Source organism: Rhineura floridana, chromosome 4 (assembly GCF_030035675.1).
Source record: "Rhineura floridana isolate rRhiFlo1 chromosome 4, rRhiFlo1.hap2, whole genome shotgun sequence".
NCBI classification, from domain to species: domain Eukaryota; kingdom Metazoa; phylum Chordata; class Lepidosauria; order Squamata; family Rhineuridae; genus Rhineura; species Rhineura floridana.
Genome location: NC_084483.1, coordinates 150,141,208 through 150,155,997, shown reverse-complemented (window position 1 = coordinate 150,155,997; position 14,790 = coordinate 150,141,208). Strand labels below are relative to the sequence as shown.

At 44.4% G+C, this 14,790-nt stretch overlaps 1 protein-coding gene across 10 annotated transcripts in view; it reads right to left on the bottom strand.

Moving 5' to 3' along the window:
* Positions 1-1,488: 1,488 nt before the first annotated feature.
* The window catches only part of TJAP1 (tight junction associated protein 1), a 99,656-nt gene continuing 86,354 nt past the window's right edge, over positions 1,489-14,790 (bottom strand). For all 10 annotated transcript variants that reach the window (XM_061624779.1, XM_061624780.1, XM_061624777.1 and 7 more), the window contains 5 exons: positions 13,641-13,802; positions 12,266-12,332; positions 8,498-8,605; positions 7,161-7,244; positions 1,489-5,478 (listed from right to left, as the gene is read on the bottom strand). In XM_061624779.1, the coding sequence (XP_061480763.1) occupies positions 4,159-5,478; positions 7,161-7,244; positions 8,498-8,605; positions 12,266-12,332; positions 13,641-13,802 (1,741 nt within the window). In that variant the 3' untranslated portion in view covers positions 1,489-4,158. The remainder of the gene's footprint in view (positions 5,479-7,160; positions 7,245-8,497; positions 8,606-12,265; positions 12,333-13,640; positions 13,803-14,790) is intronic.

The following is a 14,790-nucleotide window of genomic DNA, read 5'->3' as shown; positions in this document are numbered from 1 at the left end:
TATGTGTGGCTTCAGACAATTATCCTAGCCCCAGAGAAACCTTAAATTATTTCCTGTAGAAGTAGCTATAGTGTGCCTTACAGTGATTGTTTATGGTTGTGAAAATATTTCCACATTAGATAAGAGTTCCATCGTTCCCTCTATTTCTGATGTTCGTGATTTCATTGCCATTGCTGACATAGCCAAAATGACAGTATCAGCAGACCTGGAGGAAAGGCTTAGAGAAGGACAAATCTTCAGCATTTCATGCTGCAACATTTTGTTGCCTGTCTCACTTGTACTGACCCCCACTAGCTAGCACCTTTTTTAAAAAAAATGGACTCTTTTTATTAAAGCCTTCCTTGCAAGCCTTCTGGTGGTAATGTTAGAACACTATTTCAAAAAAGCCACACCAGATGCATACCTGAATAGCTCAAGTAAGAAATTGAAAGAACCTCATGCCAATGCATGAACAACTGATTCAGAAGAAAACAGGTGGTGATGTCATCATAATATATTTGTAACTTCTTAATTGTGGAGTGCCTAGACAAATAGGTCAGCAGTGAGAGTATAGCTCACCACTTCCTTGAATTCTTGTGAGATGTGTCATGTTGCAGGCAGCATGGTAAGTTGTGGGCTTACTGCTTACCTATAACGCATTAGAGCAGTGTTTCCCAAACTTTTTTTATTTTTTTGTTGCTGGACTACAGTTCCCATAATTCCTGACCATTGGCCATGCTGGCTGGGGCTGATGGGAGTTGTAGTCCAGCAACAAAAACAATTGGGAAACACTGCATTAGAGCATCCAGACAGTAAAAGAAGAGTTACTCCATGGCAGCCTCATTCCTGCAGAAGTCACCATAGATCCTTACAGTAGGCAAGAGAACCACCAGGAGGCAGCAGTGTCTTGCAATTTCTAATTAGGTTTTTCTGGCCACCACCTGGCCATGATTTGTAAGACAACATAAACAGTAGGGGAAGAGAGAGACCTTGACATCATGTAGTCAAAGTGGACAATCTACTTCCCTTTTACAGAGGTAGGTGCCTCACCCTATACCAAGAGGTTGCTTTCTAGCCCCTGCTGTCCTAAAGAGGCCCACATGCAAACCCTCAGTAAGTGTGAAAGTTTCAGAAGTAAATTGGCAATGTAAACAGTCATAATGACAATGAGAAATAAAAAATCAAGCCTGAATGTAGTTTAAGAGGAGGGATGCAGCTCAGTGATATTACACATGTTTTGCATGAAGGAGGTCTGAGGCTCAATCTCTGGCATGTCCAATTTAACCTGTGGCCCTCCAGATGCTGGACTCCCACTTGTCAATAGTAAGGGACAACGGGAATGTTAGTCCTACAATGTGTGTCTGGAGGGCCACAGGTTCACCATCCCTGAAAAGGTCTGCTTAGAGCTACAGAAGGTCAATAGACTAAACACCCTAAAAATCTCCTGGCTGCTATGACTTCCTGTGCTCACCTTTCAGCTCCTAGCAGCACAACAGCCAACTTCAGACATACTTTTAAAATAGTTTATTTCTCGCTTTAAAATATACATCGTCAGTTTGAAAATATCAGAAAAACACATTAGTCGCAGATTTAACAGTCTTGAGTTGGGACATTGTAAAATGTGGGGCGACTAAAGCTCACCAAGAGAATACTGCCAGAGATGTGAAAGGTACAAAAGTCTGTGATGCTGGACTGCATAAGAGAAAATCAGGGGGGGAAAGCTGCAGTGGGTACACTAACACACTCCCTCCTCAGTTCTCCTGGAGATTTCACTGCCACCCAGTCCCAGTGAAATAAGTGGTGCTCCTCTGTTGCACTTAAGAATGGCCACTTCCTCTCCCCTCCTCCCAGCCTTTAGCCCAACATGATTAAAGGGAAAAGGGAGATTAGTTTAAATCAACGTTGTAGTACCTGTTTCTAGTTTTCAGTTTGGTGGCTGTTTCAGGCTGCCTTAAGTGCAGTTGTGCAGCTCAGTCACATAAAGGAGCACTGGGCTCGACTCAAAACTTATCTTGGTGAGATGTGCTAAAGTCAGTCCCATTTTAGCCAAGCTCATGAGAAGGGCCCAGATTCTACAGGCTAGGGCTTCCCCCAGCACTATGTCTGTCCAACACTGTCTACACAAGAGAGGGCACTAAGTAGCCCTAAAGCCTTCCGATTTCCAGCACCACTTAAAAGGAGAGAGAACACTGCAGTGCTGGAGCAGGAACAAATGGCAACTTGGATTCTACACTTTTAAAAGCAGAGGAAATTAAAAAAAATAATCAAAGGCTGCAGCAGGAGAGTGGCTGAGCAACACAAGTATTTGCCAGCTGTAGAAGCAAGATCATTAGGGGTCATGTAGGCTAAAGGAAAGTTGCCCTTCTTTAGCACCAATTTATTAGCCTAGCTAAATCAAAAATACTGAGTCACACCCCAACACCAGGATGCAATAGCCAGTAGCTTAATAATAAAAGAGGTGGCCTTAACAAGGCCACATCGAAAGTCTGCTATGGCCAGACTGTCCCAAGACTAACACAGCAGACCCTGCTTAGATCTGAAGGGAGGCAGCAGAGGGCAGCAAAAAAGGCAGCAGATCAACACAAGATAGGCTTTGGCAGCCATCCAATGGATACTGGAAGGTTTAGGGAAAGTTGTTGGCCCTGCAGGACTATGAGTGGATTTTCTGGGCAGCTCTCAGCTGCTTTGCTGGTGTTTGCAAGAGAGACGATTCCCTGGGCTGAGAAGAAATGTTTTAGGGTACTCCCAAGTGGAAACTCACATAGACTTCATTCAAACAAAAGCAGCTGGCAATGTAATTAAGACCAGCCGTCTAGTATTTTCACTGGTTGCATGACGGTTGTACCAGGGTCAGGCTAGGAAACTGAATTTTGTGAGCTTGATCATTCAGTGAAAAACTGCTAACACTGCCAACCTTTCCTCACCTTCCCCAGGTACGTGCACACATACACATAGAAACATACAGTACTGCAAAGGAAAAATAAAACACTGAATACACATAAAAGACAAACCAAGAAGGGGAGGGAGAATATCAGACCTTGCCTAAGGCCTTGGGAAGGCACTAGTGTCAATTTGGATCACAGCCCAGAGAGGGATGCCCATCCTCATCAGCCATCTTCAAGGGAGCAAACAAAAACAGTCATCTCTTTTTGTGCATAGAAAATGTCATCAAGAGGAAAGATGGCTGCATCGCTTAGGCTTTACCTGTTCCTCAGCTGGTGAAGGACTGCTATGGACTGGCCATGGAGTAATACTCAAACATGAGATGAGCCACTTCTTGCAGAGCAGATACTCTCTTACCCCCACACCCCTTCCAGTTTCTTTGCACATTTACAAAAGAAAAGCACATTTTAAGAGACAAGAGACCTGTAAGTTAAAAACACACACATATAGTTTCATACTATTCAAATGAGATACAGACTGCCTAAGTAAGAGCTGACGTGACAGTAGTGGAGGCACGCACAACTGAGCCCTTAATGGCAAACAGTCCAGCTCAGTTTGGCTGGCTGACTCCAACAGGGAAGCTCTGAGGTCCATTCTGGCAGATGGAATCCTAGGTTTCCGAGTCTGGAGCTTTCCCAGCAAGTACTTTGCTTAGCTCACGACTCAGGAGGCAAGGAAACTATAGGGATGACCTCTGAGCATCGTCCGCACTGTTCACACCAATGCACATCCACATAGTAGAATTCAGCAAAGAAAAGCAGCAAAGCTCACACAGGTGGGAATGCCCATCTATGGAAGCCTTCATGCCTTCCTCAGCCTTCACATGATGGCTTGGTGGAAGAGTAACACAAACAAAAATAGGGACAGCGTGTTCCTATTTCTTGGCACAAGCTGAGGGATGTAACTCGGAATTCAACAATGGGATGTGGTAGCAGGAAGGAATAGGAGTGTGAAGGCAGAACTGAGCTGTGAAACAATGGGGATGAGTGCAAACTGGGCTGTGACCAGTAGCACCTGCGCTGGGGTACACCCAAGTGTTTTGTCCTGGTGCTGCAGTAGGAGAGCTACCTCCATTCTTCATGTGTTTTAAAAAAATACAATAAATATATAAAAATGGCCTGGAATTCCTGGGAAAGAGTACCATGATGGTCATCCTTTGAACCTCAGGACTAGAGGCACAGCCCTTGGGAGCTGGATGCAACACTGCACCTGGGCAGCCCAGGCTTCCTTCCTACCTCAATTGAGCAAGTTGCCTTGCTCCTGGGCCTGTGTCAGGCTGTCTTTGCGATGGAGGTGATGAACCCCCATTCTCTTGGGGCTGCGATGGGGGCGACCAGGAGGCGGCTTGCTCTTGCACTCCCTGCTCTGCTCTGAAATGCCCTCTTGGCTGTTCTCCCTGCTTCCCTGTAGCAGCATTTCCTGCTCTTCAGCTGGGCTCCCAAGTGAGGCAAGGTCTACGTAGTCTTTGTGCTTCTCTGGTGAAGAACTTTCAGGCTCTGCCATCCCCTCACTGCCATCCCCTTGCAGCAATTTGTGGGCTTCATCCTGGGAGAAATCTGTACCATAATCAGAGGAGAAGTGGCTCCGGCGGGCCCGAGACTCTGTGCTATCTGTGTCCATGCTTGAGTCTCTGCTCACAGTCCAGCTGCAGCTCTGCACCGAATCCTCACCATCCGAATAAGCAGAGGCCGCCCGGCCCAGCTCCTGCATGGAACGGCTGAAACGTTTCTGGAGCTCCTGGGCTGTGTCACGGCTAAATGCTGTGCGGTTCACCAGCACCTGCTCCGTGGTAGGTGGCGCCTTTTCCACAAACATTCGTTGCCAGTTAGCTAGTAAATCTTCCTCGGAGCTGGCAGAACTAGCAAAAGTGCTGGGAACCTGTGGTGGGCTGCTGAAGGGGCTGCTCTGTGAGGAGCCGTGAGCTCGGCTCACCTTGGGGGATGGCTGATAAGAACAACTGGAAGCTGAGCGCTGGCCTTCTGAGGCTGGGCTGCTGGGAAGGGTGCGCTGCCTGTCACAGTTCTCATCCTCCCCCTGAACCAGGCTCAAGGAGATGGCTTGACGAGTGGCGTAAGTACAGTTTGGCAGGGGGCTGTTCTTTGGGATCCTCACCTTGTCTTCTGAGAACTCAATCACTTTGCGCCCGGGATACATGGGGTGGGGAGGGGGAGGGGCAGGATATGGACTCAACTTCTCAAACGTGGGCACCTCACCAGGCAGGCTCTCCAAACAGTTCTGTGGCTTACAGCCCCCATTTTGCTGTCTCGCTCCCTCTATTGCCTCATTTCCAGGATGGCCTGGGCTTGGACAGGCATCAGGCAGAGCTCCGCTCATATCTACATGCACAAAGACATCCTCGGCGACGGAGCAACTGCCGCTGCTGGATTTGGCCGAGTTCAGCACCAGCGACTCTGGCTTCTCTAGGACTCTGGCAATTACTGAGGTGGGTACAACATCAGATGGGGCTAAGGTGTGAGGGGCCTCCTGGCCAGGGCCTGAGGACTCCTGAGTGCTGTGCAGGTGTTTGTTGACCATGTCTTGCAGTTCATAGGGGAGCTTTGGAGAAAGGAAAAAGGACGTTACACTGGAACTAAGGGAGTATGGAGAGAACAACAGAGTGAATAGGGTGGGACAGATGCATGAAGGAATTATGCGAAGACACCGCTAGCCCAACCTTCACTTCTTGTTCTGACATACCATGCAATTAAAGAGCCTTTCAAACCATTAACCATCTACAAATTCAAAGAATTTCCATTTCTGTCCCAGTAACTGAGTGAACAAATATGGGGTTCCCTCCCTTGGCTTTAGGCCTGACAAACAATGCCCATTCAGGAGAGGCAGGGAGAAGCATAAACACTAACATGAACATAAAACAAGAGAGCCTTGCTGGTGTATTTTAGGCCAACACAATGCTATTGATTGGTGGAAAAAATTAGTTGGTGGCTGCACTGAATCAAGTGACCAACCCCCACTACTAGAATCTGCGGCTCTCAGGAAGCATCTAGTAAATTATAGGGCGCTGCCCTGGCAGCCTGCCCCGAAATGAGAGTCAACTGCCATCCTAGCACTTGCTAACTCTAAAGACAGAAGCAGTTTGACTCCCACCTGTGCCAAGACCAAGATATAGTTGGAGGTGGCACAACTGTGCTTGCATCTGGACAGCAGAGACTAGAAGGAGCCACATTTCACTCAGTCAAGGGCTGAGCAGTTGCAGGACTGTGCTCTGATTTGGGTGGCTATTCCACAGGACCTTAAATACTGCCTCTGTCCCACTGGCTGACAGCAATGTCCTGGAAGGAAGTACTTTTACATGCTGAGCTCAGGCAAAGCTCTCAACCTTGCTTCATGAACACATGGAGTGTCCTGAATAGCTCTCAGGTGATGGACTCATTTGTCTGATAGAGTATGCATATGAACTTCATTGGGGGGTTTGGCAATGAATGAAGGAATACCAATCCCCAGGAGGCTCGAGCTCCGTAATCCAAGCACCTCCTTTTCTATGTTCCATTGTTTTTTCTCTGTTGCTCTTTACTACTTTGTCCCCCACTCTGGGATTGAAAATATTAAATGAAGAGCAGGCAATAATAATAATAATAATAATAATAATAATAATAATAATAATAATAATAATAATACAAGTACACCAATAATAAAAAGTGCACATTAAGCGGCCCCGAGATGGAACTGGCCACTGCACCACAACAGCGTTAAGAGACCTTGTAACATTCCAAAGCTTAAAAGCCATACAACTGCTGCCCGCCCTTGTGGTCCACCAAGCTACTTTATTTTCTCTCCTGCTTCTGGAAGACACTTCCTCAGTCATAATGAATTAAAAGCACCTGAAGTAAACAGACTCCTTCATTAAGTTACTAGTGCCTTTGTTACAACTCGGTATGCTGAGGAGTCACATCAAACTGGTTAGCTGAAACAAAGGGAGGAAACGGAGGCATGCATGCAATTCTCTAAGCTCTTTTCAGGCACCTAATAGAACTCGAGGCTGGTGCAACATAGACAACAACTTCCCTCCTTCCCACCTACAGAAATGCAGCTGAGGAACAATGTGAAGACAAGGTAGCAAGGCATTCATAGCCTTTTATTGTCCCCATGGGAGCTGGGAGACCCTGTGGAATAAGGGGGAGCAGCTCCTCCCACCCTTTGTATGTGTCAATGGAAAAGAACCCATGAACAAGCCCCCCCCAAGATTATCAACCACCAATCCCCTCAAGGTTTCCACTCACATCAGCAAACTTGTGGTTCCGAAAGTGTGATTTGTTGCATTTCAGGAGCTGCACTGCCAGATTACAGTCCTGCCGATATCGCTCCTGTCAAGACAGCACACAGGGATTGGGGAGTAACATTCAGAGATGGACCAAGACATTTTGGTGCCTGAGGCAAAAAATTTAAAAAGGTGCTCCATGGTGGTGATAACTGAGAGTTTGCTGCCCTTTAATGGTACCTCAGAATCTGCCACTTTGTAGAGACCATCCCACCTAAGCTAATGGTAGGACTAGTTCTAATTACATCACCTTCTCTCCTTTCTGCCAGCCCTGTAAATGAACTAGTCTTCAACCAATAGACATCTGGACATAGAAAACTGCTGCAAGATTCATAGCAGAGTACCCTCAGGAATGTCACTGCCTCTCAGCCTCATGAAAACCCTATTCATAGGGTAGCCATAAGTCGGAATCGACTTGAAGGCAGTACATTTACATTCTATAGTTTTTTTAGACTTACTGTATTTCATACAGTACCGTCTGCTTTTATTTTTTACTATATTTCTCTATCTTGGCTGATTAAAGCCTGATCTACAAACCAGAGTATTGGGGTTTAAACAAGATTTAAGCCCACTTGAACCAACTATATCTATTATTAGTTAATCTAATCTATTATTAGATCTAAATCTATTATTAGTTAAATCTAACTATTCTAGATTAAAATAGTTTATGAACTGGACAGTAAGAGTCTTGCTTTCTTAAAACAAGCAGACTGAGCTTCTTTTAATTCTGCTGAAGACTCCTCTTTGCCGTCCATCCCTTGAATGTCTTTAAAACATAACACACCATTTACAGAATTGAGATGTCCAGAAATAGCCGGAGTAATCTTGCCACTACTACATCAAAATGCATGAAGAAGAAAGGGATACCAATTCATTATTTTAAAAATAAGATTCCTAGACAGTGGGTGTGCAAAGGTACAGGTCTCCTCCTCCAGGACAAAATACACTACTTAGTCAACTATATAGTCAACACAATACCAAAACACAGGGAAAGTACCAAATGTGCAGGTAAAACACCTGACAGTTGGCAACCCTAAAAGAGAATTTACTGTAACAGTATGTTGATCAGGCATCTCAGTAATTTTCTAAGATGCCAAGTTTCCTTGCAAACGTTCAGCTTCATTATCCTGCCTAATTAGGCTCAATTGTATGCCACACGTCCTCTCTTGATCCTTAGTGCGATTGACACCCTCAGTTCTTCACACAGCTCCAACACCAACTGCAAATATATACATCCAATCCTCAGGAAAGACGAAACCCTCAGTTCTTTCCTCCATGGACTGGAAAAGGGGTACTTACATTAAGTTCTTCCAGTTTATTGATAGTTGTTTTAGCATCCAATAGTTTATTAGTGAGCTCCACAATCTCCCCATCAAGTGTTTTTCGATCCAGCTCAGCTTTTTTAATCTGGAGTACAGAAATATACAGGTGAGTGCCACTAATCAGCAGCAGCCTGCCATATTCCTGCCATGCTCTCTTCCAAACAAAACCCAAATCCCCTCAACCCCACCCCACTAAATAAACAGCCCTTTCTTCACCCTTAGCAAGAGAGGGAGATGGGGTTCAAACAGCAGATGGAATCAGTCATTCTGCATCCATTTGCCTGGAAGACTTAAGACACATTTACTAGTTATGAAAGCAACCTGCACTTGAACCCTTCTCTAGCGCAGCTGCTCTTCATACATATTTGGCAAGCAGTTCATGCAAAGGGTGAACACTCTTTCTTAAGGAGTCAGGGTTTGGACATGCCAACAGGGAAAATTGTGACAAAAAGCTTTAAAGATGCTCCCTAGTTGTTTGAAGTGTGATGAAATATATCCTTAGCACACCTCTATCATATCTTTCCCTTGGATAGTCTGTGAAAAACAGCTGCTAGTTACAGGACCTATTCACCCAAGGAATGGATGGCAACAGAAACAACTGGACAAGTACACAGCCCAGCATCCATTGAGTCTCCTACACAAACCTTCTCCCACTCAGCACAGCGACTGCTAACATCTCATCCATCTACACAAAAGATAATAGCAATACATAACCACACCTCCAACACTGTAGAGCAAGGATCTAGCAATCTGCTTGCACCTCACAGATTGTAAAATATAACTTTTAACACAGAATACAGCACCTCCTGCAGATTCCAATAAAAATCTCAGTTCTCATTTAACAAAAGAGCAAGTTTCTATTCCACACAGCTGGAGAGAGAAGAAATGCACCTTGGAGGCAAGGGGCCACAGTTTCTATTACACACTTTAAAAAAAAGAAAAGAAGGCAGGACTTCCAATGAGTTAGGAAGCAACACACACTCGCTCAGCTCTAGTCGCTTGCATCATGAGCTTCAAATTCCTGCTCCCTTAACCTTTTTCTTCCCTGCATCTTTTATCCTTCAATTCCCAAAATTGCCAAATTTGGTAACCTGAACAAGACGTGAGAATTTAAGCAGAGTATACACAGCCCTGTACACACACGTTTTTAAAAAAAGGAAAAAAACCTTCTGAAACAAGAAAGCTAGATCTCTGCAAACTATGTAAGTTATGCAAATGAAGCAAATATGAAAATATTTTCTTATTTTGTAAAATGTATTATGCTTCTTCCTGTCACAGGGAATGGAACAGAGCTCTACCCACTGGAAATGCTGCTCTGAAACGTCACTAGGCATTTCCCAGTCATTTTCATACCTCTTTTCTTCACAGACATGCATTCCAACGCTATGCATGTTCACTCACAAATAAATAATCACTGCGCCCAAAGGCGCTTGCAGCAAAGTAAGTGTGTATAAAATTGCAGCCTTAGAGATTAACAATTGGATCTTCACATGAAAGCTGAGATTCTTACGGTGCTTATTTTGCATTCAATGGGTGGTATTCAACTACCTCGTTCCATCAGCGCAAGGATTTCTGCTTGCGCAACTGAATTCCCCTCCCTCTTCTCATGCACCCTCCCTAAATCTGCTCTCAAAAACTGGGAGAACATCAGAAAAGATTTAGGGGTGCACAGCGGGGGATAGAAGAGTGGGGGGTAAGTTCCCTTACACATGCAGAAATCCTCGCGCTGATGGAAAAAGTTAGCTGGACATCACCCAAAGTGTATTTGTGCGGTGCAATCACAGCGTTGTAGAATATGCAAAGATATACATTTAGAGTTGCATCCAGACAAAGTTAGCTGAATTTTGTACCCACTGAAATCAATGGGATATAAGCTAGGGCTAACTTGTCTCATTGATTTCAATGGGCACGAGGTTTAATTTACATTGTCTGGATCCAACCCTAATTTTTCCAGTTACAGGATTAGGATTTAAAATGTATCGAATTGGAGACTTCTTGCTCCAAGAGTCATGGTGCTGGTCCTCTGCCTTCTCCACATCATGAGATGGCTTTGGCACTGACATAACGGATACTAAGGCCATCACGCCAACACCCACCTCATCAACAAATTTCACTAGGCTTGTTAACAGCTTAAACTCCTCCTCACTTGCCTTTCTATGAGAAGAATGGAGGGCTATGCCAGATGCAGCATGAATGAGCTTAGTAGAATGCAGATAGTCTATAAAAATGATCTGGGATGGAGGTTGATTTGGACTGAAATGAAAAGTCCTGAGTGTGCACACCTCTCTGGGGCTTGTTAATTTGGTCCCAAGAGCTTCAGTGGGGGGCTAGATCTTTATGTGTCCTCACCCCATAGGCAAACATTGACAGGTGAGTTGGGCAATCCACCTATCAAACAATGTCATTAGGACATCACACAACTGACAAGTAGATTATTCCACCCACCTGTCAAAATCCCTTGCATGGGTTTCGCAAGCTTGGGAACCACTAAACAAGGGGCATTATCAGCCTTATACTTTGCAAGCTGATTTGCTATGATCCTTTCAACCTCCAAAATTGTATGGTGGGTGCAGCTTCCCCAAAACAGGCTTTGCAGGCCAAATAGGGAAGCCTGGCAGGCCTAGTTTTGGCTGTGAACTGGAGGTTCCCCACCCTGGAATTAAAGGGACATTTATGCCAGCGAAGAGTTCTTCTCCTTCTCTGAAATTCAACAGAGATGCATAGGAGAATTACACAGAGCAGAGATAACTTGTGGAGGAGTAAAAACCACAGTAGCACAACCTAATTTCAGTGGCTTAAATATTAATAGGGCATTTCTTTTAAAAATGTATTAAGTTATTCAGGAATCTGTGGGTTGTTAAGCAGTGTACAGAGATCTCAAATGACAAGTGGTGTCTGTAATATGCAGATGGCCAACATATGAATTATTGAAGCTGCAGCCTTCTGACTAGCACAGTAATAGAAAGAGGGTCCCATGTCCCCTTTAGCCCATGAATTCCAGGTTTCTCCAAACAGAGGGCATTTCTTTCCTGAGCTAGACAATAATTCAAAGTAAGGAGGAGCAAGGCATGCTAGGATATGTCGGCCAGAATAGGCCAGACCTTGAAGGTTAGCCATTTTCTTCAAACCCAAGCTGCTGGGACCCCATCTAGGACAGTACAAGTAGGGCTGAATAATGTGTGACCAACGGTGAAACTGGACAGGGCTGAGACATGTGAAGAGGAGAAAGAAAAAACACACAAACGAAAAGACACAACTGTAAAAATCCAGCTTTGGCTGAGAGAGGCCTGAGAGGTGAGCGCACCCAGCGTGTGCCAGCAGCAGCATAGGAAGGAAAAAGAGAGAGAGAGAGAGAGGAGAGAAAAGAAACAGCCATGAGTGTTATGAATGCACACAATACACAAATGTTGGCTCCACTATGATAGCCCACAACCCCATGATGAGCCTCCCCTCCCAAGATCCTATAGAAAGCAGCACATCACATCTCCAGCAAGTTAAAAAAAAAGTTGATGCAAGACAAAACTACAAGTAGCTACATTGCAGAAGAACCCAAACTCTGCTGCAGACAACACAGAAGATCTAGAATGCAAAGTTCCCTCTTGGAAGCTTCATGCTGAGATTCTAGCCCAAATCCTGACTTACATTCTGGTGTTACCATACAGCAATGAGATACCCTAGGAGTCAAGCCATTAGACAGAGTTTGGCCCACCCACTTTTCTCACTATAGGCTCAGCAGGTCAGTTACCAGAGTGTGCAGCTTCTCTTCCAAATCCTGATTAGTTCTCTGTGAGGCTGTGTAACTGTTCTGCAACCTACAGAAAGACACAGGATCATCTAGGTTACTGAAGAGACATGTCTGTTGTGTGCTCCAAGTTCTGCCCATGTGTCAGCAACTGACCCTCCTTTGTCCCAAGAAGCCCAAGAAGCTTATGTTGAAGGAGGGATGAAATGCTCATTGAGGGGAAGAGGTGAGAGTTGCAAGACAAAACAAGCCTGACCAGCAGGAGGGCAGCGAAATTTATCTCAGCCTGGGCCTTGGAGAAACAGCACTAAAGGAACGGACGTTTCAGACTCTCAAACTTGTATCCAGTGGGAAGGAAAGCTTTGCCAGCAAGAGTCAGTCCCCCCCACACACTTCCCATCTTTACTAGCTATGAAGTGCTTGATAATAATTACTGCATTAATCTTTATAACAAACTTGTTACCATTATCCCCATTTCTAAGCTGAGAATCTAGGACTTGTCAGTGCCCACCCAGAAATGAGGAGCTGAGCATGGTATGTACCTAGGTCTAAGGGCGAGTTCTATCTAGTTAACCTCAAAGGTTACTGGGGGGAACCGAATCATCCTTCAAACTTCCATTAACAGGTCATCAACTCAACACCTCCCAGAATTCTAATAGTTTTGTTCATTGGAACAAAAAGATGTAGCCCTATGGGCTTCACTAACATTTTTTCTAAATTATTTAAGGTACATAAAATAACAGTAAATACAAGACAAATATGGATCAAATAAGATATACACATCACATTTTCTAAATTAACAAAAATAATTTATGATACATGTTCTCCTGATAATTTTGGTTCCACATCAGTATGAAAATTGCCCAGTTTTCTATAAATTTGTTTCTTTGTTCATTTCCCCCCCTCAAATGATATGTGAGTTTTATCAGAATGACAGTGTCCCATATGCTATTAAGCCAGTTCAAAACCACACATGGGCTGGTTTGTTTCCATTTTTCTGCCATTTTAATTTTTGCTAGTATTAACAGAGTCACAACCATTTTTAAATAGTTTAACAAAATTATATGAAGGCTGTGTGGTAACGTACATCCTGTGATTTCATAGACAGACAGACAGACAGACAGACAGACAAGAATATTAGCCTAATATGTCTGTAGTTTTGAATAGTTCCAAAATATGTACAGACAATCTGCTCTAGTACTAGAGCACCCCCAACATTTACATATTTTGCAAAGACACATTTCATGCTTTACCCCAATAACCTGGAAATAACAACCCCAAGTATAGGAGGTACATCAGACTGTTAAGAAGCAATGTACTTCTGTCCAGCTGGTTGCCTTTTTCCTAACCCCACATGAAGTTCTTAAAGCTGACATACCTACGGAATTTGTCCTTGAATTTTTCTAGCTCCTCACGATTCTGGCCCAACTCCATCTCCAGGTAGTCTTGGCCAGACTCCAACTCCCTCTCCATTGCCTCCATTTTGTTGGTGATATAAGCCAGGTGCCGACGCAGTTCCTCATTCTCATGCTGCAAGAACCTGAAGCAAACAGAGCAACAACGTATTTCTGAGTAACTACAAAAGCTACAGTTATCAGTACAACACATAACAGGTCTAAATCACACATTTGAACCCTGGACAGCTACAGCAAGATACACAGAAACAGTTCTGCCTCAAAAGGTGCCCCCTCAATCCCTTCTCTGTTCAGGTACAAGTGAAAAAGCTTTTGGAGAAAGTGACTGTGTTACGCAAAAATCTCAGGAAGAGTTTACACATCTTTCCCTACGAAGTATGAAATAAAGCCCAGGCTTCCAACATAAGAAAAACCTTGCTTGCAACCTCCATTTCACAGTGCAGAGGCACACTCCTAAAGTTGAAGACAAAGAACAATTTCAAATTCAATATGGCATCCAGGGACAATCAGTCTATTCACTCTAAGTCCGTCAAGGAAGTATAGCACATTTTACTAGAGGAAGAAGGTTTTCAGGTATCCCTAAACTCTACTGGATTCCTGCCAGTGCTTTCAAGTTCCAGAACTCTGGAAGCAGACCCGCAAGCCAGGTAGAAGGGGACCAGCCGAGCTTGAGACAGATGTGAAATCTGGTTGTCAGGGACAATACGCAAAAGCAGAGTGTTCTAATGTATATAGAAAAACCTCTTCTGGGTCTTGTGCTACTACATTATGTTTATAAGCACCAACCCCTTTGACCAGTGGCAGGAGCACATAAGAGTATCTGCTCTGGAAAGGAAAAGGTTATTCCAGTTGAACACACTGCTCCCAGAGCAGGGACAGAGAGTCTTATTCTCAGCAGGTGGATACTCATCCATGCCAGCAGCTCCATCTCAGTTTACAGTATCTGAATAAAACACAGCAGCCAGATGGGACTATGCAGCTTAAGTGTCTTCCACTGGAAGTTGAAACTCACTCAATAATGAATGTGCTGCCATAAAAAAATCTAGCAAGGATGCAGGAAGGAGAATCAGTCAGGGTCAGTTCATCTCCACTGGGTCTACTACTCATACAGGA